Source organism: Bos mutus, chromosome 1 (assembly GCF_027580195.1).
Source record: "Bos mutus isolate GX-2022 chromosome 1, NWIPB_WYAK_1.1, whole genome shotgun sequence".
NCBI classification, from domain to species: Eukaryota; Metazoa; Chordata; class Mammalia; order Artiodactyla; family Bovidae; genus Bos; species Bos mutus.
In genome coordinates this window covers 155,910,100-155,935,959 of record NC_091617.1, presented here as the reverse complement: position 1 = coordinate 155,935,959, position 25,860 = coordinate 155,910,100, and the positions used below count along the sequence as shown (strand labels likewise).

At 54.5% G+C, this 25,860-nt stretch overlaps 1 protein-coding gene across 1 annotated transcript; it reads right to left on the bottom strand.

The window, feature by feature from the left end:
- Nucleotides 1-8,055: 8,055 nt before the first annotated feature.
- On the bottom strand, nucleotides 8,056-25,507 carry PTTG1IP (PTTG1 interacting protein). Its single transcript, XM_005898971.3, has 6 exons — nucleotides 25,293-25,507; nucleotides 17,699-17,751; nucleotides 15,719-15,827; nucleotides 12,254-12,425; nucleotides 11,533-11,579; nucleotides 8,056-9,759 (listed from the first exon to the last, which is right to left on the bottom strand). The coding sequence occupies exons 1-6, from the start codon at nucleotides 25,390-25,392 to the stop codon at nucleotides 9,713-9,715; spliced, it is 528 nt and encodes a 175-aa protein (XP_005899033.1). The 5' UTR covers nucleotides 25,393-25,507; the 3' UTR covers nucleotides 8,056-9,712.
- Between the last annotated feature and the right edge of the window lie 353 nt (nucleotides 25,508-25,860).

Below are 25,860 nucleotides of genomic sequence, written 5' to 3'. Positions count from 1 at the left end.
CCTTACAAATAGCTGAGAAAAGAAGAGAAGTGAAAGGCAAAGGAGAGAAGGAAAGATATACCCATCTGAATGCAGAGTTCCAAAGAATAGCAAGGAGAGATGAGAAAGCCTTCCTCAGTGATCAATGCAAAGAAACAGAGGAAAACAACAGAATGGAAAGACTAGTGATCACATCAAGAAAATTAGAGATACCAAGGGAACATTTCATACAAAGATAGGCACAATAAAGAACAGAAATGGTATGGACCTAACAGAAGCAGAAGATATTAAGAGGTGGCAAGAATACACAAAATAATGGTACAAAAAAGATCTTAATGACCCAGACACTCACGATGGTATGATCACTCACCTAGGGCCAAGCATCCTAGAATGCGAAGTGGGCCTTAGGAAGCATCACTACAACAAAGCTACTGGAGGTGATGGAATTCCAGTTGAGCTATTTCAAATCCTGAAAGATGATGCTGTGAAAGTGCTGCACTCAATATGCCAGCAAATTCAGAAAACTCAGTAGTGGCCACAGGACTGGAAAAGGTCAGTTTTCATTCCAGTCCCCCCCAAAAGGCAATGCCAAAGAATGCTCAAACTACCACATAATTACACTCATCTCACATGCTAGCAAAGTAATGCTCAAAATTCTCCAAGCTAGGCTTCAATAGTATATGAACTGAGAACTTCCGGATGTTCAAGCTGGATTTAGAAAAGGCAGAGGAACCAGAGATCAAATTGCCAGCATCCACTGGATCATAGAAAAAGCAAGAGAATTCCAGAAAAAACATCTATTTCTGCTTCATTGATTACACTAAAGCCTTTGACTGTGTGGATCATAACAAATGTAAAAAATTCTTAAAGATATCGGAATACCAGACCACCTTACCTGCCTCCTGAGAAATCTATATACAGGTCAAGAAGCAACAGTTAGAACTGGACATGGAACAACAGACTGGTTCAAAACTGGGAAAGGAGTTCATGAAGGCTGTATATTGTCACCATGCTTATTTAACTTACATGCAGAATACATCATGCAAAATGCCAGGCTGGATGAATCACAAGTTGGAATCAAGACTGTTGAGAGAAATATCCATAACCTCAGATATGCAGATGACACCACCCTTATGGCAGAAAGCAGAGGAATTAAAGAGTCTCTTGATGAAGGTGAAAGAGGAGAGTGAAAAAGCTGGCTTAAAACTCAACATTCAAGATCATGGCATCCAGTCCCATCACTTCATGGCAAATTGATGGGGAAACAATGGAAACAGTGACAGACTTTATTTTCTTGGGCTCCAAAATCACTGCAGATGGTGACTGTAGCCATGAAATGACACTTGCTCCTAGGAAAAAAAAGCTATGACCAATCTAGACAGCATATTAAAAAGCACAGACATTACTTTGCCGACAAAGGTCTGTCTAGTTAAAGCTATGGTTTTTTGAACAGTCAGGTATGGATGTGAGAGCTGGACCATAAAGAAGGCTGAGCGCTGAAGAATTGATGCTTTTGAACTGTGGTGTTGGATGAGACTCTTGTGAATCCCTTGGACTGCAAAGAGATCAAACCAGTCAATCCCAAAGGAAATCAGTCCTGAATATTCATTGGAAGGACTGATGCTGAAGCTTAAGCACCAATACTTTGGCCACATGATGCAAAGAACTGACTCACTGGAAAAGACCCTGATGCTGGGAAAGATTGAAGGCTGGAGAAGAAGGGGACTACAGAGGATGAGATGGTTGTATGGCATCACTGACTCAATGGACATGAGTCTGAGCAAGCTCCAGGAGTTGGTGATGGACAGGGAAGCCTGGCGTGCTTTAGTCCATGGGGTTGCAAAGAGCTGGACACGACTGAGTGGCTGAACTGAACTGAATGCATATAGAGAGAACTTGGAAGCCAAAGAAAGCTGTAAGTAATATTTTTAATCACCTTGGAATATTTACAAAGTTTGAGCACATATTAGGTCTCTAAGAAAACTCAAGAAGCAAAATCCTTTGGAGGGTGAGTTCTGCCTAGGATGTGGAAAGCTGGGATGATCATTATCCCAGTCTACAAATGAGAAAAGTTGGACAACCTCAAAATTACAACTTTGCTTAAACCCATCAGAAAGCTGGGATTTTGACGTTCCAGTGTTTAAGTTTAGGGTCCTCTCCCTAATCGGTCTGCTCTTACTTTCAGACTGAAGCCTTCAGGCTCCTCAGATAGATGCTCACTTTGTCTTGTCCGCATCAGAAGTCTCTCAGTATTAGAAGGACGGCTTTCTGGGTATAGATATCTAAGCCTAAAGCCTTTAAAGGTGTCACCTCACTGTTGTTATTGTCAGAGTACATCCAGGCCCAGCCCCTTGGTGGTCTTCCCTCTCTGGAGAGGAAACAGGGTCACTAAGTCCCACCCCAAAGTGCAAGGACATGAGATCTGCGTCCGTGTGAACCTGCATCAGGGCAACAGTGAGCCCGCCTGCCACTCCCCATTCCAGCGCAGTCAGTGTCCAGAAGCAAGCTGGAGGGTCCATCACACAGGGGAGTGAGCCTGGAGAGAGCCCCTCCCCGTGCTGCAGGTGCGCAGGGCAGGCCTCGAGTTCCAGGCGGAGTGGGGACACTGAGAAAAACCTTCCAGCAGACCATCCTCCACCCTCAGCACGGGTGATGCTGAGCAATGTGAGGTCAGTGGACACTAAAGGTAACCATGACAACCACAAAACCCAGAGCCAGTCAGCCCCGGTAGCTGCCTGCCCCCTGCAATAGCAGCCAAACAGAAGAAGAAAAATGTCCATTTCCAGATATAAATACTGTTAACCGCAGTCTCTATTGCCCTCCAGACAGTATCTTGCTCTCAGTAATTACAAGACACACAAAAAAGAAGGAAAAACTCCCACAATCAAGACACAAAAATCACCAGAACCAGATTCAGATGTGACTCAAATGCTGGGGTGGTCAGACCGAATTGATATTAAGGCTCTAGAGGAAAAGATAACATGAAGAAAAGAGTGGAGACTTTGAGCACAGAGATGGAGACAGAAGGGGCCCATGGAAACTCTGGAAATAAAAACAGGGAAACAGAGATGAAGGATCTTCAACAGTCTCACAAGGAGACTCAGTACAGACAAGGGGAAGAACCATGAGCTTTGGGATAAGACCATGGAAATAACCCAGACTAAACAGAGAGGAAAGACGGGCCCCACCCCCAACAGAACAGAGCAAACAAAGCCTGCAATGATTTCAAACGGCCTAACATGGCAAGCCACTCCAGTATTCTTGCCTGGAGAATTCCATGGACAGAGGAGCCTGGCGAGCTACAGTCCACGGGGTCGCAAAGGGTTGGACACGACTGAGCCACTCACACATATACAACATACAATTGGCAACAACTGGCGTCACAGAAGGAGAAGCAAGAATGGGCAGGAGATATATTTGAAAAAAATAATGGTTGGGAATTTTCTATAAGTAAAGACACCATGGCACAGATTCAAATTCAGAAGGATTTAAATGTATACAGAGAAATAAATAAATAAATAAATAAATGTATACAGAGAAGATTAGCAGGCTGCAGTCCACAGGGTCGCACAGAGTCGAAAACGACCGAAGTGAGTAAGCAGCCGCAGCATAATAAACATACAAGAGTCACACCAAGACACGTCATGTTCAAAGTGATGAAAGCCAAAGATAAGGAAGTCACCTTGAAGGCAGACAGAGGGAAAAAAAGACCCATGACATGCAGAAAAACAAGGACCAGAAGACCACACACCTGATGCAGAGACCACGCAAGCCGCAGAGCAGGAAGAGGAAGGGCAGATGCCTTTACACACATGGAGCTCAGATCTCTACACCCGGCAAACCAGCCTTCCGAGGAGTAGGAGAGACTTCCGGTTAGAGCACCCTGCGAAGACTCTGAAAGGCTAGAAGGAGGCAGGTTAGGGAGCAGACCCAAGAGACTCGATGCGGTGACTTTCCAGGTGTTCTTCCTCTTTCACTTCCCAGCTCCGACCAGAGGGCGCCCCCAGTGTGGGGGTGACAGGCCAGTGCGGGTGGCAAAACCCCATCCTGTCTCTCTAGCCAGAGAAAAGGAGACCGTGCGAACCGAAGGCCGTGGTGAATCCAGGTTTTGTGCTCTTTTACTTCTGGACAGATCCCGATCCTGGAGCAGCACGGTGCGGGCAGCGCACCCGCCCAAACCTCCGCAGAAAACTTCCCCTGGCCACAGAAACCGGAAAACGGCCCCCGTGGTCCAGAAAAATCGTCAGCGATCCTTCGTTTTATCCCTCTTCCCTCCCCGCTGGATCCCTGGGCAGCCTCTGGTCGCCTGACTCCACCTGGTCCCTCCTGCGGAGGTGGGGCCCCTCTGCCGACCACCTCCCGACCCTAAACGAGGGTCTGGGTCCTCCCCAGCTGTCCTGGCGGGGTCTGGGGAACATCCTAGAAACAGGCCTCGCACCCGTCAGACCTGGGAGGTGCTGCACAAGCCTGGGGCTAGCGGTGCAGCCGTGAGAGCAGGCCGGGGACGCAGGGCTAACAGGACGTCGGGCTTCACCGGGGTCATCCTCTTGCATCCCTGGAAGGGCAGCACCCTTGCCTTCTGGGAACAGGCTGCAAGTGCACAGGCTAGATTAGAGACTCTGGGGCGGGGCCCAGCCATCCGGGTTTTAAGGGCCTTCCGGGGGATGCCGGGATTCCGACGCAGCTCCAGTTTGAGAGCTCTGGTGGGCGGTGCTCAGCCAGGACACTCCAGACAAACTGTAAGGGCATCTCGGAGGAACACAGGCTCTGGTTTATCAGGCCCTGCGTGGGCAGTGAAGCTCTGCAAGCCAATCGAGCTCCCAGGTGACGCCAGGCTACTTAACCCGGGCCACATCACACGGAGCAAGCCTTTGGGGCAGTCGTTCTAAGCCTTGCTCTGCATTACCATCACCTGGAGACCCTGGGGGAAAACCACCTCCTGCGTCCCTCCCTCCCCAAACCCTGGAGACCAGTGCGCCTGGAGGTGGGGCCAGCCACGGGAGAGGGTAGTGGAAGTGCTGGAGGCGGGGCCTGGCACAGGGGAGGGCAGTGGGCTGTCAAGGTAGGTTAGCTGCTGTGGAGCAAAGGTCTGGGCTCCTGGAAATGAGGCTGTTAGTGGGCCTAGTACGTGAGCCTGCACCCTGCCCTTCCAGCCAAATTCAGGGCACTTCCTGCACCGAGTTATGGAGAAATGCACAGGCAAAGCACCCTCAGCGGCTGACCTCTGCAGATTGGAGAGTCTGCCATGGATCACCAAGGGGTCCTGGTGGGGTGGATGCCAGCGGTCAGCACCAGAAGCTAGGGATAGACCAGGAGCAAATAATATGTCACCTGGAAGGAAGGAGAGGAATCGGAGTTTTTTGAGCCCCAGGACCTGTCAGGGGAGGGGCCCTGAGAATGAAACTGATGCTTAGCTGCTAAGGAAAATTCTAGGTCTTTTGGTCAAACACTTCCCGAAGTCTGGCAAAGGCTTCCCCTGTGGCTCAGCTGGTGAAGAACCCGCCTACCAATGCAGGAGATGCAAGAGAAGCAAGTTTGATTCCTGGGTCTAGAAGATCCCCTGGAGAAGGAAATGGCAACCTGGTCCGGTATTCTTGCCTGGGAAATTCCATGGACAAGGGAGCCTGGTAGGCTACAGTCCATGGGGTCACAGAGTCAGACAGGACTGAGTGTGCATATACATTTGGGCAAAACCCAGCTGTGACGGTAATGGAGACACCTGGCTTTTCCCCAGTGGTCTCCAGGCTGGTGAGAAAGGACCCTGTCATTCAACCACAGGTGAGACCATGGAGTGCTTCTCAGGACTTCCCCAGATGGACCTGTAGCCATTTTCAAGGGCCACTGTCCTGGAGCAAAGGAAATCCCTGACCCTCGGGAGTTATTACCAGCTCTGCGGCGGCTTCCCCAGTGGCTCAGATGATAAACAAGTCACCTCCCAGTGCAGGAGACTGGGATTCAATCCCTGAGTCAGGAAGATCCCCTGGAGGAGAGAATGGCAACCCACTCCAGTAATTTTGCCTGAAGAATGGCAAGGACAGAGGAGCCAGGCGGGCTACAGCCCGGGGGTCGCAGAGTCAGATATGACTGAATGGCTAACATTTTCTTTGGGGACCTGGTCAGCCACCGAGGTCTGCTGGCCAGAGTGGGGCCTGTGGAGGCCAGATGAGGATGGGTCCCACTCGAGTCTGTGGGCCCATGGGAACCAGAGGCCCAGACGTGTCAGGGATGAGCTCACTTGGTGCCTCCCCACCGGTGCCTGGGACTGAAGGCAAGACTGCCCTATAGATAGGCCTGGGAACCTGTGGAACCCACCCCTGCCGCTGAGACGGTGAGCAGAGCCCTGCATCCCAGAGCGGGTGTAAAGGGTCAAATGTAGGGCCCCCTGCGTATGACGAGCTGGGTCGTGTCCCCCAGATTCACAAGCCGAAGCCCTAATCCCAGCACTCAGAATGTCAAGCTCTGTAGAGGGGATGGTTAATGAGGAAATGAAGTTAGAACGAAGTCGCTGGGTGAGCCCTAATCCTGTCTGTCCGGGTCCTTCCAAGGAGGGACGGCCGCCCGCTCCCACAGGAGGGGCCGCCTGAGACGCCTGGGCCCAGACTCCGAGACAGAAAATGTCTGTGTGCGCCTGGAGCCAGTGGTCTCGTCACAGTGGCTGGGGCGGAGGCACTCCAAGATCCTCTGATCTGGCTGTTCCAGGGCAGGTGGGCCGCAAGGAGCGGCTGGGGCCACAGGCCAGGCCCCAAGGGTCACAGCTGCCGGGGCGAATTAACTCGGCTCCCAGCACCTCGGCTCTCTCCAGCTGCTGGCCTGGCACCTGCTTCCCTCTCCTCTCCGAGCCCTGCCAGCTGAGACCATCTGACGCCTGTGCCTCCACACTGACCTCAGGCCAGTCAACCTTCTGGCTCTGTCGTCTGCAGCGCCTGACCCAACTATGACATCACCAGAGCTGACGGGCCTGGTGAGCAGGCGGCAGGGAGCCCAGATGCTCAGCCAGACCCTGTGTACCCCCCAGACAGTGGGGGGGAAGTGGCCTGATCAGGGCAGGTGGCATGCCAGGGGTCTGGCTGTTGGGAACACGCTAGAATGTCCCCTGGAGGCCGGCTGCTGACTTGCTGATGACAGTGGTGGGCAGCACGCTTGGACAGCACAGTCATGGATCATGGAGCCCACGTGGCTGTGGTCAGAGGCCTGTGATGCCCAGCAGGCACAGGGAGAGGTGTGTAACGTGGAGTCAGAGTCACAGGGCCTGGGGCAAGCTGACCGGGTTGGCGGGGGGGCAGTAGGCGGTGAGCATGCCGGCCCAGTTCTGACCCCTGGACCTGCTACCACATACTCGAGAGCCCAGGACTCTGTTGTTTTGTGGCCCCTGAAGAGGCTCCTGCTATTTTGGTGCCTGGACCCCTGGGATTCAGTCACTGAGCAGGCAGGCTCCCTGTGGGCTGGCACAACCTCACTGTCCCTCAGCCAGCACTGGTGGGCAGTGAGTGCCTGGAGCCTTCTTGGGAGGTGGGCCAGTTTCCCCAAGCAGCCACCTAGCCTGGCCCCCACCGTGGTTTCCCTTCCTGAGTTGTGTCCTGAGGGGAGGGAGCAGAGCCCAGTCCCAGGCATGAATAGGTCCAACCTCTCACAGTGCCTTGCCTGACCGTCCCTTCCAGTTGCCTTCAGCAGCCCTGTGACTGAGACTAACCTCAGAGTTTGGAGCAGAGAACGTTTATCACAGGGCTGAGCAGAGACATATGGCTTGTGCTCAAAAAAACCCCAACTAAGCAGCAGCTCACAAGATGGAGGGGCCCCGGGGAGGGGGAAGGAGTGGGGGACGAGGCCAGGTGTCTGCGCTGGCCACATGTCTGAAGCAGGGGAGCTGCAGCAGGAATGAACGCATCGCAAGGCAGGGCCCGGGGACCTCTCACCTCGTGGTGTGGAGGCTCCCTACCGGCCTGGCATTAGGAGCACGCTGCGCACTCGTGCCAATGGGTCCTGAAGCCCGTCTTATACTCCAGCAGCCCTGCTGCCCTTGCTCCCCAAGCACTCACGTCCACAGCCCCCAGAAATGAAACACAAGGACACAAGGCATAGTCAACAAAAGCATGTATTAATCAGCTGATTGGAAACTGGTTAAAGATTAAGGCACTCAGACTCGTGGTTTCCTTGAGGTTACAATCTCTGGCTGCTCTTGGTGCTGCTTCAGAAGAATGTGAGACTGCGGAGCTGCTCCCAGGAGGGCTCTGTGCTGTGTGGGAGGGTGGCACGTGCACCAGCAACCCCGCTCTAACAACCCGTTTTATCTACAACCCGGCTCTGCTTTCAGCTCAGCAGCCTCAAGTCAGGAAAGAGTGATTTTACATCCATACTATCAAGTTAATACAAAGTTCATTAAAGTCTACTACAAAGTTTATGAACAAACAGCATAAAGTAAAAATTTGCAGACTGTTATATTTAGGAATGTTTCATAATACTTTCATTGCTATCAAATGCCCAAGAAATCAGAGAAATAAGACAAAAGGACTTTGTTAAAGGTTGTTTCTGGTCTGTGAAATGTGAGGGTGGAACTGAGGTCAAACACAGATCCATGTGGCTAACCAGGCACATGTGGCCATGTGACAATGCCCTCTGACCCCTGGATCCGCATGGACGCCCCTACCTATTGTGCACGTTCACCTTCCTTCCCAAAGCTCAATGTTTTTCTCGTTTAAAACAATCTGGCAACTAGGACTATTTTCAGATTTTTTTTAAGAAAGGCTGTTCACAGTGACTTCACCATCTGCTGTCCCTGCCAGGAAGTGCAAGGGCTACTGACTGCAGGCTCGCATCTTGATCTGGAAAAAAGGAACCCCAAGGGCGGCACCACCGCACCCAGCGCCCGTGAGAAGCCGCCTCTGTGGGAGATTCCCAGGACAGGCCGAGACAGACGACGGGCAGGGAGCTAGGGTCGGTGGACAAGCGGAACAGCCGCCAGTGCCTATGTGTGGAGATCCCATCGGCAGCCCCTCCTCTCGAGGGAGGGCCTGTGGTCACCTGCAAGCCCTGAGTGACCACCAGAGACAGCAGGGAGGGTCTGACTCAGGAGACCCCGAGGCTGACGCTCAGTGGGGCTGAAGAGAAGGCAGGCAGAACCTCAGGAGGCCCTCCCACCCCCAGGACACAATAGCACCTGACTGACGACTGCCCATCGAAGGTTTTATAATTCAGATGAACACTAGAATATCTTGATGTACCGGTAAAGACACAAACTTGAAAAATCACCCCATAAGCAGTCTGAACTCTGACAATAAAGCTTTTTGGGAGAATCTTTTGGGTGGGAGAATAAAATCCAATAATAAAAAAAGGTTTACAGCTCAATGCTATTTGGTGTGGGTCAGGTCAGACTGCATCCTGGGCCCCGAGATGCAGGGGAAACGATAGGGGTTGGGGAGGTCCCAGGACGGACTGCACCGCTCTGCTTCCTGCACGTGGACCTCGCGGGCCTGGATGCAGGGCCGTCTGCACTGGCTCACAGACGAGCGGAGGCCTGAGGTGTGCCGCTTCCTCCCCAAGTGGACAACAGAACAACAGAGAAGCCCTGACAGCCTTCGTGTCTCAAGTGATTAAATACAGAAACGAGAGAAGAGGAAACAGAAGCTCCCAGGCCTCAGCCCGAGGCAGCTTCCTTCCCTAGGGCAGGAGGCGCACGGGCGGCGGGTCCCTGCTGACTACAGGCCTGGAGACTGCTCGCCGCGCCACCAAGTGCGTCTCAGTTGTTTTCGAATCTGGCATATGGGTTTTCTTCTTTAAACAAACCTGAAAACAAAACAAGCCTGATTAGAAATACACTCGGCCACAGGCAACAGGAGCCAGAAAACGGCACGTGAGGCTGTGTGTGAAGGTTTCCACAGAAGCCCGTATGAAGGTTTACTGAAGCCCCAAGGAAGACAGGTGTGCAAGGAGCTCAGACACTACCCTTCTGAGAAAGTCACACCACTGGCGACTTTAAAACCAAAGTGAAATTTACTGGAAACAATACTTCTAAGAAAAATAGGTCCTAAGCACAAAAGACTTGTTTGCTGATCCAGAAAGAAATAAGAAAGCCACTGTGTCATCCCTCTGTGGCTGGCTAAATTATATATAAGAAAACAAAAGCGCCATACTTGAGATGCTCTATATAAATCCTGATTAATTTTTAGAATTAAGATCACAGGCAGAAGGTGACTTATCAGTTCAAAAGTGAAGGAGCTAAACACTCGAAGACCAGGAGTTGCCTGTATGAGAAGCATCCTCTCCTCTTTAAACAGCTGGAGCCACTGCAAACCCTCCTCCCCACAGGGCTTGGGGCGTGGGGGATAATGGGGCCAGGTGCGGGTAGAGGGAGGGTGCTGTGTGTCAGGGGAAGACGGTGAGCTCAGCTGGAGAAACGCACGGCTGGTTTGGGGTAGGGAACTGTCATGTGCCAAGTACAAGCAGTACTGTTAAGGTCCTGCTGGAAAAAATACCCAAACCAGCTCCTGGCGCTACTTCTAGTTTAGAGGGAAAAACAGACGGAAGCTGCCTTGTGAGAAGGAACCCAAAGGGGAGGGGGTTTCATCTGTGCTGTGTCTTGTGTGTCAATCAGGCTCAGCCCTGACCCCGCCCCAAATTCTTCCCGAGATCGAGGCTTTCCTTCCTCAGTCCAAGCCATTCAGAGGGCTTCACACAAATGCGCACAAGTTAATTCCGTCAGTGCAATTACAGGGCAACTGATCAGCTCCTTGAAAGGAATACAGGGAATCTCTGACTGCTCCAGAAAAGGCCTTGTGCAGGTTGGGCACAGGTCCAAGTGTGTGTGTGTGCTCGCATACACAAGCATGCGAGCACACACCCACCTGTCTCTGTCTCTTATTTACATTAATTTTAATCAGATATCAAAAAGCTGAGTGTGTGTGTGCGTGTGTGTATGAGAGCACACACCCACCTTATTTACATTAATTTTAATCAGGGGTGTGTGTGTGTGTGTGTGTGTGTGCGCGCGCACACCCACCTGTCTCTTATTTCCATTAATTTTAATCAAATGTCAAAAAGCTCCTTTCTACAATTTCCAATTTCGTAGGAAACCAAGCGCAGAAAACACCAATGACCTTGGTGGTTTGCAAATCAGCACAGAACCAACTAAACACAGGAGCAGGTTCAATGCTCCTAACACCAAAGAAAACAGTCCCTCCATGGAAAACCTCGCCAAGCAAACACTGGAACAGAACAGGACACAGCTCCCAGGACAAGGCCTGAGTGTGGCCACTGCCGAGAGGGTGGGAAGTCAGGCCAGGAACAACTCCAGCATGAGGGTGGGGGACAAAGGGCCCCGCAGCTCAGGAGCTCCCCGACTGGAAGGCAAATCAGAGCAAAGGGGAAGGGAGGCAGCACTTCACAGGCACACAGGTGCCGGGAAGGCCAACGGATGCACAAACACTCGGGGGAACCAGTGGTCAACCGTGTGCTCCTGGAGAGCCACCGCACACACAGCAGAGACTGCCCGGCACTGAACGTGACCGGGAAGGCCGGGCCAGCCCCTGCCAACAGAAATGGGGAGCCCATTGCTCTTACCATATTTTTTTCTGATTTCATCATGTCTCAACTTCATCTCCACTCTCCTAAAACAGAGAAATCTGGTTTAGCACCAAACTACAGCGTAATTCTAACAGCTGTGCCTCTCACATCCTCTGGCCTGGAGCCAGACCGGGCAGGACAGCTTGGCTGTGGCCATCCCAACCAGGATGGGCAGGTGTTAAGCACGCACTCAAAGCTGCTTTGATGGCACATCATTCAACTCTTCCTTTCGATAAAACCAATTCCAGTGCCCCTTACTGTGATTTTAGAAAATTTTCTTTTCACATAAAAACAAATCAGCAAAGATCTTCTCCTTGGTTCTGAAGACAGTGGGGAGTACATGGGTCCTGGCCCCCAGCAGCCGCAGGCTGGCAGGTCAGCAACCCCAATCCTGGCCGTACTGCACACACTCGCCAAAGGGCTCCAGGACCAGGGACACATGGTCACCAGAGCACTGGCCACAGAAGAGGCCCAGTTAGGCCTCAGACGGACAGGAGACCTAGTTAAATGCCTTCCTCCCGCTGAGCCTCTGCTGGCTCAGGACTGGACCACCCGCTAGAGGCCATGCCAGCCCAGCCCCCACACTCAGCTTCCCACCCTCCACACCACCCTGAGAAAACCCTGTGGGCACTCCACGTGGTCCTGCTCTTCAGACGTGGAGGAAGCTTGGGCAGCAGGAGCACCCCACCCTGCTGCCCCCAATCAGGCTGGGCCTCACCGCTCCTCCTGCCGGACCCGGCGCTCCTCGCGCTCCCGGATGGCCTTCTCCTCGCTCTTGTCTGGCCGTCGGCTCCGGCTCCTCCTGCAGCAGCAGCAGCAGCAGATGGCAACCCCCAGGAGGAGGGAGCCCCCGATCACCGACATGGCAATGATCAAGGCCTCGAAGTTCACTGCAAGTTCAAAGGCGCAGAGTTAGGGCCTGACTGCTTCTGGCAGCACCCCTCCCTGTGGGGTCTCCAGAACCGGGGACGGCCCTCCTCGTGGGGTCTCCAGAACCGGGGATGCCCCTCCTCCTGGGGTCTCCAGAACCGGGGATGCCCCTCCTCCTGGGGTCTCCAGACCGAGGATGTCCCTCCCCAAAGGGTCTTCAGAATTGGGGACGGTCGTCCTCGTGGGGTCTCCAGAACCAGGAGCGCCCCTCCTTGTGGGGTCTCCAGAACCAGGGACGCCCCTCCTCATGGGGTCTCTAGAACTGGGGACACCCCTCCTAGTGAGGTCTGCAGAACTAGGAGCGCCCCTCCTCGTGGGGTCTCCAGAACCAGGGACGCCCCTCCTTGTGGGGTCTCCAGAACCGGGGATGTCCCTCCCCAAAGGGTTTCCAGAACTAGGGACGCTCCTCCCCCATGGGGTCTCCAGAACTAGGGACACCCCTCCCCCACAGGGTCTCCAGAACTAGGGACGCCCCTCCCCCATGAGGTCTCCGAACTAGGGACGCCCCTCCCCCACGGGGTCTCCAGAACCAGGGGTGTGGTGGCAATGCCCCACCTTCCTCCAGCCTGTTTCTGTGACTGAGTCACCAGTTTCCATCAACTTCAAGCAACAGGTAAGTTTCCTCACCACCTGATGCTGGAGAGATGTTTCCAACCTGAGGAAAGCTGACAAAACCAGGTAGACCGGCCCTGCTCTGACGACCTGAGTCAAAGGCCAGCAGGAGGCATGTCCGCCTGTGCAGGCCAAGGGCCCGCCAGAGCCACGGCCCAGGTCAAGGGACACCCGGGGGCTGCAAAGCGGCACTGCCGCCATCAGCTGACTGTGGTTTCCTGCCCAGACCTAACACAGTTAGGACAAATTCCAATTCTTCCCAGCTTCTCTTGAGGGTTTACAAATTAAAACCAGCCACTCAGTACTTTTCCACTTCATTCTCACACCAGAGCCTCTCAGAGGACAGCCTGGCACCGTCCAGTCAGCCCAGCCCCGCCCTGTACTCCTGGATGGTGGTGGGACCCTCCCATGACAGCTTGCAGCACTGGGCTTGCCTCACAGAGCTGATCACCTTCGACCCTGCCAGTTTCTTGGCTGGGGGTGGGGGAGGCAGATGCCCACCGCCCCGGTGCCCCCACCCCAGAGCCACCTCAGGCTGCCAGCGTGACAACACTGGCCATGAATCTTGTGGTTTTTTCTCCCCTGACCTATCCCGGAAGTGCCAGAAACACAAGAAATAGAAGTAACACAAGACCCTCGCAAGCAGAGGATGTAACTTTTGGATCAGAGAACTCCCAAACAATCAACTTTAGAAACCAGTCAGACTGAGAAGACCGTGACTCTAAGACACACCTGCCCCCACCGGAGCCTTTCTTGTCAGCAGCTAGACCCAGTTATAAAGCAGAAACAGAAACCTCACCATGATGGGGAACAGGACGTATTAGACCTGAGCAGAGAGAGACCTGGTCCTGGACAAAGGGCCAAACGATAGAGACTTCGCTGTTCTCCAATTGAATGTATACACTTAAGGTTGTCACAGTCACAAGCCCACACGATTATGCCTAGAACTGAATAAGATGCCCCTACAGTCACCTCCAAGAACAGAAAGCACCTGCGGTGCAGGCCTGTGTGAGAGCGAGGCGTGCTGTGACCAGGTGAACCTGGAGTGTCTCCAGGGGCCCCCGCAAGGCTCCCCCAGACGAGATCCCAGCTCCCTGCCTGCCTGAGGATGAGCCCAAATCCAAACTGTGGGCACTCCACCCTCCTGTTACCACAAAGACTGCCCCCCAGGACCCCTCACCCAGTGCGAGCCTGCGTGGAGTGCAGAGCCCCCTCCCCAAACTGCCCAGGGCCAGATGTCCTGTGTCAGCCACACTCACAGCCCCAGGGCGGGAACCTCACGTCACAGAAAAGGACCGACCAAGGCCCCACCCTGCCTGAAGCAGCGTCCACTGGGGCGGCCACTTCTGAGAAACGTGTGGCCGACAGGCTAAACTGCTGGTGTGAGCCAGCAGTCCGCTCCTAAGGGCATGCCCAGAGCGGTGGGCAGCTGCGTTCAGCCCACACAGGAGCACATGGCAGCCCACATACAGCCCGATGTCCACCAGCGCGCCACAACAGCCGCCCGTGGGGTCCCAGGGGACAGGCAAGCACTGGATGTGGTCTGTGTCTTGCTGAGTGGCATTACCTGCAGGCTCCTGTGACAACCCACTGAGTACACAAGTGTGTGTATGTCTGTCCACACACGTGCATGCATGTGTGTTTGTCCTCTAGAGTACGAGTGTTTGCACACGCGTACGTGCATATGTGTGTGTGCCCTATAGAATACGAGTGTCTGTACACACACACGTATGTGCACACACATGCATGTACTCTAGAGCACAGGCCTGGAGGGGTGAGGGCTCAAGTGTGCACTGTGTTAGGAGTCACGCTTCCAACTGTTGAAAGCACTTTAACGGTTCAAGCCCGAGATGCCCACGGTTCCCTGGAGCCAGAGCCGTCCCTGCAGAACAGGTGGGAGGGAAGGTCCCGGGGAGACAGACACCAGGACGACACATACGCTGGCGAGGCCCAAGGAGCCTTTCCGGAGTGAGGGTGGCCAGGAGGGCAGCCAGCTGCGTGGACGTCAACAGGCACGTCTCCACGTGTACGTGCACACACACACACTCACACAGACACAAACTTCTGGGTCCCCGAGGTTTCAGCGGGTGAAATCAGAAGTGAGTTGTTCAGTTGAAGGCTGACAGATTCTGGGACAGAAATTGTTTAGAAAAAAGGTAACACAGAGAATAAATTGCAGATGAACCGAAAATGCAAACACACAAACGGACCATCACAACTCCCTGTGAGAGCACCAGCTCCTACAATCTGCAGCCAGGCGGGCCTCTGGAAGGCCCCAAGCCTGAGCCACTAAGCAAAGGATTAATAAGCCCAACTCATAAAAATGAGTTCCAGGTGGCAGCATGTACCACCCACCAACTGATATGGCCACTAGAAACCAGCCTGGGTCTCACCGAGTGCACGTCTCCCTAGGAGAAGCACCGCCACCCGGACAGGAGCTGACACCACCTGCATGGCCCTGGGATGTGGGGAGACGCCTGCAGAACAGAGGCCATGGCCGTCAAACCCGGGCCACCCCTTTCTCAGACACCAGCACTCTCACCGGCCATCCCCACTTCTGGCGTCTTCCCTTCATTGAGCACAACCAGAATGTTCAAAACGACACTGGTTTTGCAAGAAACCAAAGAAAGTGGTGACTTACCCCAGCACACGCCCCAGCGTGCGGAGCTTAGCCGGCAGAGGGAGCTGGGCGGCAGGACTTTGGTCACTGGGTAGTCCAAGCACATCTTGTTCGCATTGCACCAAAGGCACTGGAAGAGGACGTCAGACGTCAGACGGGCCAGGGTCTGCCCTGTGCGGCCCCCACCACTGCTGTTCCCTCCTCAGCCCCCTCCCCAACACAGCAGCTCAACTCCACCCACCCACCAAGGCCCTCCTCACTCAAACCTCCTCCACCAGGCACCCCCACGCCTCGTGGCTTCCTGCAGCACTGGCAGGAAGGCAGGCACTCTGTGCTTCCCCACGTCCCTCACTGGAGGGTCCACATCCCCTGCAGGAGGGACCAAGCCAGGCAGTTGAGTGGTGTCCACCTAAGGTTATTACCCACTTGACCTCTACAACTCCACCGAGTGGTCCATTTTAAAGACAATGCAACTAAAGAGAAAGTGCTGCTAGTGAACCTGAAGCCACGTTGCCCGTGTCCCTGGAGCACGTGGTGGGGACCTGGCTGGCACACCAGGCAGGGGCCTAGAGCCGGGCACGTGCTGGCTCAGATGGGAGGTTTGAGCCACCTAACAAGCCCACCCAGGTTGGAACATTGTGGGTATTTTTATGCTCAAAAGTAAAGATTTCACGAAGTTGTTTTTCTTACAGGTTTTAACAGGATAGAAAACAACGTTATTTTTCCATCCCAGGTTAGGGTGAGAGTCTGTTACCAAAAAAATGTCGCAATGAAACCTGGGGTCCCAGGACCACCGAGGCAGTGTACACTCTGGTGCCCCATGTTCAAAATGACAAACAGCAGCAAGGCCCTCTTCGTTTTTGCCATTTGAGGATTCCTTCCATTTCAGTGGTTCTTTCCTGAGTTAAAAATTGGGGGGAAACCCTCCATTTTAAAACCGTCAAGTTTTAAACACCTCGTCTTCCGTTCTTCCCCTGCAGTTTTACCAAGAGCCCCGGAGCGCACTGCGCCAAGTTCTCCTCCACGGAAGTTCTGCCACCATCTCCCTCCTGTTTTTAGATAACGAGGTACAAGCACGCGGTGAACCACGCGGGCGCTGGCAGGCTGCAGGGGCCTATGGACCCTTCCAGCAGCTCCTGTGCTTCGAAGAGTCACACACTGAGGGCCTGGCTTTCCTCTGCACTCTTTATTCTTGGTTGCACTGGTCTTCACTGCTGTTCAGACGTTTTCTCTAGTTGCAGCGCGTGGGCTTCTCATTGTGGTGGCTTCTCTTGTCACAGAGCACAGGCTCAGTCCTTACAGCGGAGGGACTTAGTTGCTCCGAGGTATGTGGGATGTTCCCGGATCAGGGATCACACCCATGTCTCCTGCATTGAGCAGGTGGATTCTTCACCACTGAGCCACCAGGGAAGCCCTCCCCTGCCTGAGTTCAGAGCGGGAGTCAGGCCTTCAGAGGACGTGTGTACCCACTGTCATCTGGGCAAACCTAACCAGAGACGAGAAAGAACACGGGGCGCTCTGTCTCAAGGACCCCTCAGCAGGAGAGCTGACGCTCAGCACTGGGTAAGAATGGGGGGCTGGGAGGACCCCAGGCACGCCGGCCATGTCTCAGGGCCCATGTGTCGAACAGCCCAGCCCCTGTCCCAACAGGCCTGCAAGGTGGAATGACACCCAGGAAGCCCTGGACACAGGTCGACAGTCACAGACTAGGGGCTAAACATGTCCCCCCAACTTTCAAGCACCTGCCCTCACCCAACACCACACCTGCAGGCCCCAGGGCTCATATGCATTCATGGCCATGAGCCAGGGGCTCACGTTTGCTCTCAGGGGCTGAAGCAGCACGTTAATAACACTCAGTGGTGTGTGCAGCTCTCCTGACAGTTTAAATCGCCCAAGAAAAGCTGTTACTGACCGCCCTGAACCCCCTACCACGCACACGGCCCCTGGAGTCAGAGCTGGCCAGTGTGCTTCTGCATCATGCGCTGACCACGTACCACTTACCGAGACGTTTTTCAGGCACTCTTCACAGGTTCTGCTTGTGTTCTGAGAGCAACCTGCAGGGAAAGAATGAACATCACTGAGAATCCTGCAGTGTCAACACCAGGAGGCCACAGCGAGTCATGCTCAGAACCTGGAGAGGGACACCCAGCCTTTAAGGTGCACAGCTGAGCCTCTAAGTGGAATCCTGTGGGGACATGCCAGCAGCGGGCGTGGTCCTGACCCCAGGGGTCTCCCGGGAGACAGTCACCTGCTTCTTGCCTGGGCACCAATGACCAGCTCCTCAGCAGACACTCTGGAGCCGAAGACCACAGCAGCTCCAGGCTGGGCTTGAGCCAGGCCTCAGCCCCTGGCTGGTTCCCCAGGCAGGAGGGAGAAGCCGTTTTAACCCCGTGGAGCACCCCGCACACCCCCCGCCTCTTGGGCATCTTCACGGGACAACCACTACAGGAAGGACTCAAAGCTGAGCAGCTAACAGCTCTGGAACTCAAGCCAGTCAGGGGAGAGCTGGTGCACGAACAGACTCTCCACCCCACCATCAAGCAGCTGCTCTTCACCCCAGGCTGCCTGACATGTGCGCACACTCAGAAGAGGCCTGAGTACAACCCTCGGCTACTAGCAAAGGCACAGGAGTCACAGTCAGGTCCCACTTCCCACCCACCAGAACTGAGGATGTGAAACCGTGGTGAGGATCAGGGGCTCTCAGCATGTCAGCAGGTGTGCACAACAGCTCAGCCACTTGAAAACAAACAGATGCTGTCCGGGAGCGCTTAACAGGAGGATTCCTACACGCTGTTTCTCACAAGTCCTTTGATTATCTTCACGAGGAGCAGCACGCTGCTCCCAGGAACTGAAGTCACTGTGTGAGACAGGCTTAAATCTCCTTTAGTAAACATGCTCTTTACGACAAAACTGCTTAGTCTCGATCCCCTTTCTTGAGATATGGATCATCTCCTGACCTTGTGACCATGATTAATCCCTTGTTCCCTTGGTAACAGCTGCTGTATGTTTGGTTTTCTGATCTTTATCATTGTCGAAAGAAGGATCTTGTACAACAGCCTATATATACTCACAGAAAGACCATTAAAGCACCTTTGCTCCATCAGAGCTTAGGTCCCCATGTCGTTTTTGTTTCTCTCTCTCTCCCCGCCCTGGCTAATTCTCTGGAGTGTAGAGACCTGCTGTGCTCACTCTCCTGCCCGGGCTTCTCAGACCCCCTTGAGAAGGTGCCCTGTGCCTTCACTCCCTCGAGAGGGCACCTGGTGCCTTAGTGAGTGATGCAAGCTCTGTGTCAAGAGCTTTACTGGTTATCTGCGTAAACCAGGGAATATCAGCCTCTTTCTCTCTTTCACTTTCTTATCGTCAACTCCGGACCACCAGGTTCCAGTCCATTAAAGGACCCCAACAAGATGCTCCTCCGAGACTCAGCAATTCCACTCTCAGTCTTGTGTGTCCCAGACACACCAAGACCCCCGTGCACAGGAGAGCTGACAGCAAACTTTACATATGGTAACAGCTGAGAGTTGAACACAGCCCAGGGGTCCAGGCACCATGCGTGCCCCTCGGCCTCCCTGCAGGTCTGGAGAGCTGCCAGGTGGCTCCTCCTGCCTAGTGGGAGCATGCTCCCCTCCCAGCACCACCTCCTCCTCACGTGCAGTGCCTGGGGGGCAGGGGACAGAGGTGACTGGGGAGTCCTGCAGTGGGACACTCTTCAGCCCCAAAAGAAGCAGGCCTGCATACAGATGACTACAGACCACGAGGGCCAGGAGAGGCCCCCACAAAGGCCCACAGCACAGGGTTCAGGACAGGTGAGACTCAACTGCGGGGGGCAGGTCGGACTGGGTGGGGCCCCGACTGCTGGAGATGCCTGTTCTGAGGCTGGAAAGAGGTCAGGGTCGAACAGGTGGAATGCACTCCATAGCACAGGTAGGTTCCTGCATCTCACTGCACAAAGAATGAATGGATCTAAGAGGAGAGGAACACTGAGCTCTTGGTAATGACGTGTGCAGGGAGGCGCGGGGGCGGGGGTGTCTGTAATTTCAGAATGTGACAAACCCCACAGTGGGCAGAGGAGTGCTCACCACCTGGGTCCCACAGCTCCCTGGACTTCCTGAGATTCTCATGATGAAATGTGAGGAAAGGGAGCTTTAGGTCTAAGTCACAATCTCATTCATAACGTTTGCTGACCAGGACCTGTACTAAACTGCTACCTGAGAGGGCTGGGGAGCGCTTCTCTTCAATAGTGTAGCTCTTGTACATCCCATTTTTAAAAATAAAAGCCCATTTCTGTCACAACATACCATTCTAAGGCAATCACTATTAAATAGCATCCTTCTCAGAGCCTCCAGTAGCATGCTGTTAGCTTTGTGTTGAAGCTGATTTTAGACTACTTTGACACATTCAGCCCAGGAGGGCAGAGAAAGCTGACAGCCCCCAAACGCCTCTCACAGCAGGGCCGAGAGGGCAGGGTTGCCACAGGTGTTTGGAGCCCCCTTACCCACAGGCCTTGGATGGCAGGAGGGGGAGCCCTGCGGGGCTGCCGTGAGGACGGCTTCACTTGAAAGCTGAATTCTGAGTTCTGTCCACCAAGGAGCCTAGGGTAGATGATACTGTCCCCACTACAAGGCACCAGGCTCTGTGCAGGACAACAGCTGGCCCCACAACTGGGGCAGAGACGACACGTTACCTCAGACAGCCTGTTGCCTCCGAGAGTGCCACAAAGGCCCAGAAGCCAGTGTGTGTGTGTGTGTTGGGGCGGGGGGGGTCCTCCTTGCCAAACGGCACGACTTAAACATCAGAGTAATGGACTCTCGCCTCCTGAATGTTCATGATTTCACACCAGCATGGAATAAACAGAGAAGGACAACCAGCTGAGAGTCTCCATCGCAATGGACGCCAAGACCACCGAGCCATCTGCGGAGGGACAAGAGATTACACACGGTCTCAGAGCACCCCCACCCTGTTCAACTGTACTCAGGAAGACAAAAGGCACCCGAAGAGTGATAAAACGTATTGCCACGACGACCTATGACCACAAGACCACAGGACCAGTGGCAGAAGGTGCCTCCGAGGGTGCAGGAAGGACAGTTATCCAGTGGCTGAACGCTCCCCACACGCACTCGAATCAGATCGGAGGAAACTGACGGGACCGCAAAGAGGCCTCTGAGCCCAAGGACAGGCTGAGGGGCTGCCCCAGGGGAAGGCAGGCTAAGAGATACCACAGCCAACAGCAACACATGCGTGCCCGGGGTCAGCAGCCGGAGGACGCCACTGGGTAACTGGTGATCTGTGTGCACAAGGTGTGTGTTAAATCAAGTGTTCAGCAGCATCCTAATGGTCACCATGCAGACCTGACTGTCACGTGCTGCTGATATCTTCCTTCTTAGGAGATACACCCTGGCGAACTTAGGGCAAATGGCCACATCACAACTTGCTCTCATTGGTTTGGGTAATCCAACTTTCCTGGCGGTCCAATGGATAGGACTTTGCACTTTCACTGCAGTGGCCTGGGTTCAGTCCCTGGTCAGGGAAGTACAGTCCCACAAGCCATGTCACACAGCCAAAATAAGCCATCCCAGGCAGACACAGACAGGAAGGCAGAGTACACATGGCCAAGACTGCAAGAACAGACAGGGATTCTGGAGTTCACCGCATCATCTTTCCTTCAACTTTCTCTGCAGCTCTGAACTTTTTCTAATAAAGCGCTGGGCAGGGAGGCACGGTAGGGATCTATCTGCATGACACTCTCATCTGCATATCCACTCTCGATTCCTTCCGAAAAACTGAAGCAAGCCTGCACTTCCTTGTCATCAATCTTAACAGCAGCCAAGACAGAAACAGTAATAAAGCACAGGAATTCTTCATGGAGAATTTCCAACGCAGAAGCCTGTGTGACAACTGGTCCTGCAGGAACTAGCAAACCCGTCCAGCCCAGCGTCTCCAGGTCACGGGCCAACACAAGTCAACAGAGAGGCCAGGAGCAGCAGGCTAAGGGGACTGCCTCACCCTGCTGCTCCTAGCATGGCCTGGAACCACCAGGCAGGTTCTCGGTGCAGAAACACCAATGTTACACAGCCCTCACAAAGTCAGCACAAAGCCCTTGAAAACACCAGGGCACAGTAAGAAAGGGAAACATGTTAACTATTTACAACTGATTCAGAGACCAGGCACTCTTGGTCATTCAGGGCATTTTCTCTCATCACAGAAACAGGAAATCTGGAGCCAAAAAGCCCGCCCAAGATCCCAAGCTTGAAGGGGCAATGTCGCTGAGGCCGGGCTCTCCAGGTTGGACTCTGAGCCACTGACTTACAGAACTTTAAGTCTTGTGCTCTCAGGAAAACTAAACTAAAGAAAAAGGGTTCTCAAGACATACCAGCCATGGTACATGTGATTTCTTTCCTACAGTTTCAGGTGAATCCTGCTTAACCATGGAAGAACACACACTACATGTATGAAGAGGCATGTTTTCTAACAACAAGGAAACAAGTAAGCATATTGCCTGTGGAACATAACAGACCAGAGGGCTGCATTTGGCCATGCCGGCGGCAGTGGAAGGTCCCCAGAATCAGGCACTGTGGCCATGGCGCAGGGCAAAAGGACACGGGGGCAGGGAGTGCTGTGGCTGTCACCTTCCCAGGAGAAGTGCGGCGGCAAGTTCATGTAGACAGAAAGTCCTGGCTGTCTTACCACCTCGGCAGAAAAGGGGGAAGGAGAGTACAGAGCAAGGCAAAGGCTCAGACCCATGCACACACCCATTGCCCTGTGACCTGCTTGGGAGCCCCCCGTTTTCAGCAACAGGACCGCAGTGCTGCTGGACTGAAAGGGTGCTGAAGGAGCCCCACCTCCACCCCCACAGCTCCTCTGGACCCCCGTTTAGGACAACAGCCTGAGGTCCTTTCAGGGGTGGCCTTCCCTCCAAAGTAAAGATGAAACTCAGCTGGAGTCTGACCCCATACACAATTAAAGTGGGGTCCAAAGCCCATGAAACTTCTTCAATGAATTTCTCTCCAAAGCTCTTCAACACCTTGTGGGTTCCTGATGCCTCCCTTCCACCCAAGCGCACAGCAGAGAAGACATGGCTGGTTCTGGATTGCTGTGATGGTCTTTGAGTTCACACACCTGTGGTGCTTAATATTGTCCGTCAATTGTCTGCGCTAAGGGATGCCAAGAGAGCTGGTAAAACACTGTTTCTCTTTTCCTTTTTACGAAGATTTTTTTCTTCTTCTTGGCCATGCCTCATGGCTTGCAGGATCTTAGTTCTCCGAGCAGGGATGGAACCGGGGCCCCTAGCGGTGGAAGCACCGAGTCCTAACCACTTGACTGCCAGGTAATTCCCAAAACACTTCCGGTAGTATCTGTGAAAGTGTTTCCAGAAGAGATTAGCATCTGAACGGGTGGACAGATGAAAGCACTGGCCCTCTCCAGGGAGGTGGGCATCTCCCAATCCACTGAGGCCCTGACAGAACAAACTGCAAGGCAGCACGAATCTGCCGTGTGATCTGAGATGTCATCTCCCCTTGCCAGTGAGGCTTAGACTGCGCCGTGACTCCCTGGCTCCCTGCTGCCTGGCCTTGAGGTGTGGACTAGACCACACGCCAGGTCTCCCTGGTTGAGCAGACAGCGGCTCATGGGGCTCCTCAGCCTCACGGTCCTGTGAGCCAGTCTGTCACGTGAAGTGAAGTCCCTCAGTCGTGTCCGACTCTTTGTGACCCCATGGACTGTAGCCCACCAGGCTCCTCCATCCATGGAATTTTCTAGGCAAGAGTACTGGAGTGGGTTGCCATTTCCTTCTCCAGGGGATCTTCCCAACCCAGGGATCGAACCCGGTCTCCTACATTGCAGGCAGATGCTTTATGGTCTGAGCCAAATAACTCTACATATATCCTGCTGGTTCTGTTTCTTTAGGGTAATTTTTCCTGACTAATACGCACAGCATCCTTGCAAGGAATGCAAAGTATCATAGATGGTGTAGTCACATTCCTATGGCATGACAAACAGTCAAACCACACAGCAAGCCCAGCCTCTGTGGGAAAGGGGCACCTCAGTGCTCAGTGTGGCTAGAAAAACTGCGGCCTTTCTCCTGAAATACTACGCCTGGTTTCATTCCCAAACTGTCACAGGACCCGCCCACTCAGCTCACAGGGGTCTCTGGTGGCTTCAGAAGTCCAGGGCCAAGCCAGCATGAAAGGCAAGCAGCCAAACACACAGGGGGCGTTTCCTGACACACCTACTCTAACAATGCAAGAGCGCAGGCCCTTCAGCCACCCAGGAGAGACTCTTGGGTGATAGCAGATTTGGTTCTCATCCAGCCTGTTTAGTAAAAAGCACTCCCAGGTCAAACAGACCAGCTCACAGGGCTCCTTGGACCCATGGTCGTGGGAGCCAGGTCTTCGTAACAACACTTTCTCTACAGCTACATATATCCTGTTGTGCTGAAAGTTCACATTTGTGCTGAAAAGTCAATTTCAACCAGAAGTTCCCTATTCTGTGCAACTCCACTGCTGCACTGACAGATAATGTCACAAGTGTGCACACAAGTATGTTTAGAAGGAGAATGAAGAGACTCACGCAGTGCTGCACGCAGACACCCGCTCAGGCCACATAGAGGAAAGGTGCCTTGCAGTGTTACAGAGTTGATGCAACTACAGCTGACCAGAGCTGAGAAACGCCCTGGCCCCTCAGGCTGGCCCAGGTGGGTGAGGTCACCAGCCAGAGGCTCTGTTTTCCACACTGGTGATTACCCACCCCCCCCACCCCTTGCACGCCACACACAGCTCCCCCATCAAACCCTCCAAGATCTCCACCCACCTGCAGACCACCCACAGGACGCTGCCCTCCAGCAGCCCCTTTTCTGGAGCTTCTGAGCTCTTAGGTCATGCACTCTCCTCACCCCGCTAACTGCTATTTCCAGGTCAGGCAGCCCAGGAACTCAGCGCCTCCATCAGCCAGTCACCATGTAGGCTCAGCACCGGGCACAGGTGGTTACTGAGAAGTGGTGGGATAAACAAAGAGGGCCACCCAACCTACCCAAGTAGGGAAGGTCTGGAGAGCCTAGAATCTGCCCCGGCAGGGCAGGCCAAGTTCAAGCACTGGCCGCTGACCCTGGAGCTCCTCAGAGGTGTCTACTCTGCACAGTGGGCGTCGGTGGAAGGGCTGCACACAGGTCTCCTCGAGGGGAGCAAAGCCCCCCAACACACCAGCCGTGCCCACACAAGGGCCAGGCCCCTGGACTCCAGCCGCTGACCTGCTGTGGGTCAGGCAAGCTCTCCAGCTCTGCTTCTGACCCCGGGTCCACACTCGACAGCTCTTTCCCAGGGTAGCGGGGACATTAAAGAGGGGACAGCGCTCTCGGCCAGGCCGCCCCCGCGGTCCCGGACCACCCCGAATGCTGAGCCAGGACAAAGGGCCGGCCCAGGCCACCAACGGACACTCGGGTGGCCCCCGGCCGTCCCCGAAAACCGCGCGGGCCTGGAGCATCCACCCCGGGCGGCTGCGACCCCCTGCCCTCCGCACTCCTTGACCCCGACCCTGCTCCCCCTGTCCTCACCTCGCCCGGTCCCCTCGACCCCTTGACCCTGTGCCCCCCGACCGCCCTCACCCTGGGCGACGGCCGCCGGGAGGAGCAGCAGGAACAGCGCAGCGCTGCCGAGTGTCGGTCCCCAGCGCGGCGTCGGCCCGCGGACTCCGCTGGACGCCATGGTCGCTGCAGCCTTGACGGTCGATCGTTGTCTCCTTCGTCGCCTGGACTAGCCACACCTCGGACCCAGGCCAGGCGCCTTCGCCCGGAAGAGCAGCACGCCGGAAGTGGGCGGGGCGACGGCCAAGCAACAGGGGCCCCGCCCATCGCCCTCCGGCCTGCTCCCAGCCGTTCGTGATCCCGCCTCCCGGTGCGCGGCTTAGTGCGCCTGCGCAGCAGGAAAGCGGCAGGCCGCAGGATCCGTGCGACCCAGTGCGCCTGCGCGACAACAAGGGCCTGTTCGGCTGCGGCGCCCCCGCGGCCTTGGCCCACAATGGGTGCAGCAGCTTTCCAGGAGTCAGGAAGTGGCGCCGCTTCCTGGATTGGTCTCGCAGGAGGTGCAGAACCAGTGCGCTAGGCCCCCATTCCCGCCCCGACACCCAGATCCTCGCATGCCCCTCACCTCCCCGGAGCTCGGCCGCGGCTGGCC

Bases quoted from the DNA above. Each gene is read 5' to 3' on its own strand.
- PTTG1IP (XM_005898971.3), bottom strand. From the start codon at position 25,392: ATGGCGTCCAGCGGAGTCCGCGGGCCGACGCCGCGCTGGGGACCGACA. The intron at 12,426-15,718 runs GTAAGTCACCAC...TTGAACTTGCAG, and splicing joins ACGCTGGGGCGTGTGCTGGG to TGAACTTCGAGGCCTTGATC. The intron at 9,760-11,532 runs GTAAGAGCAATG...TTTTGTTTTCAG, and splicing joins TGAAATCAGAAAAAAATATG to GTTTGTTTAAAGAAGAAAAC.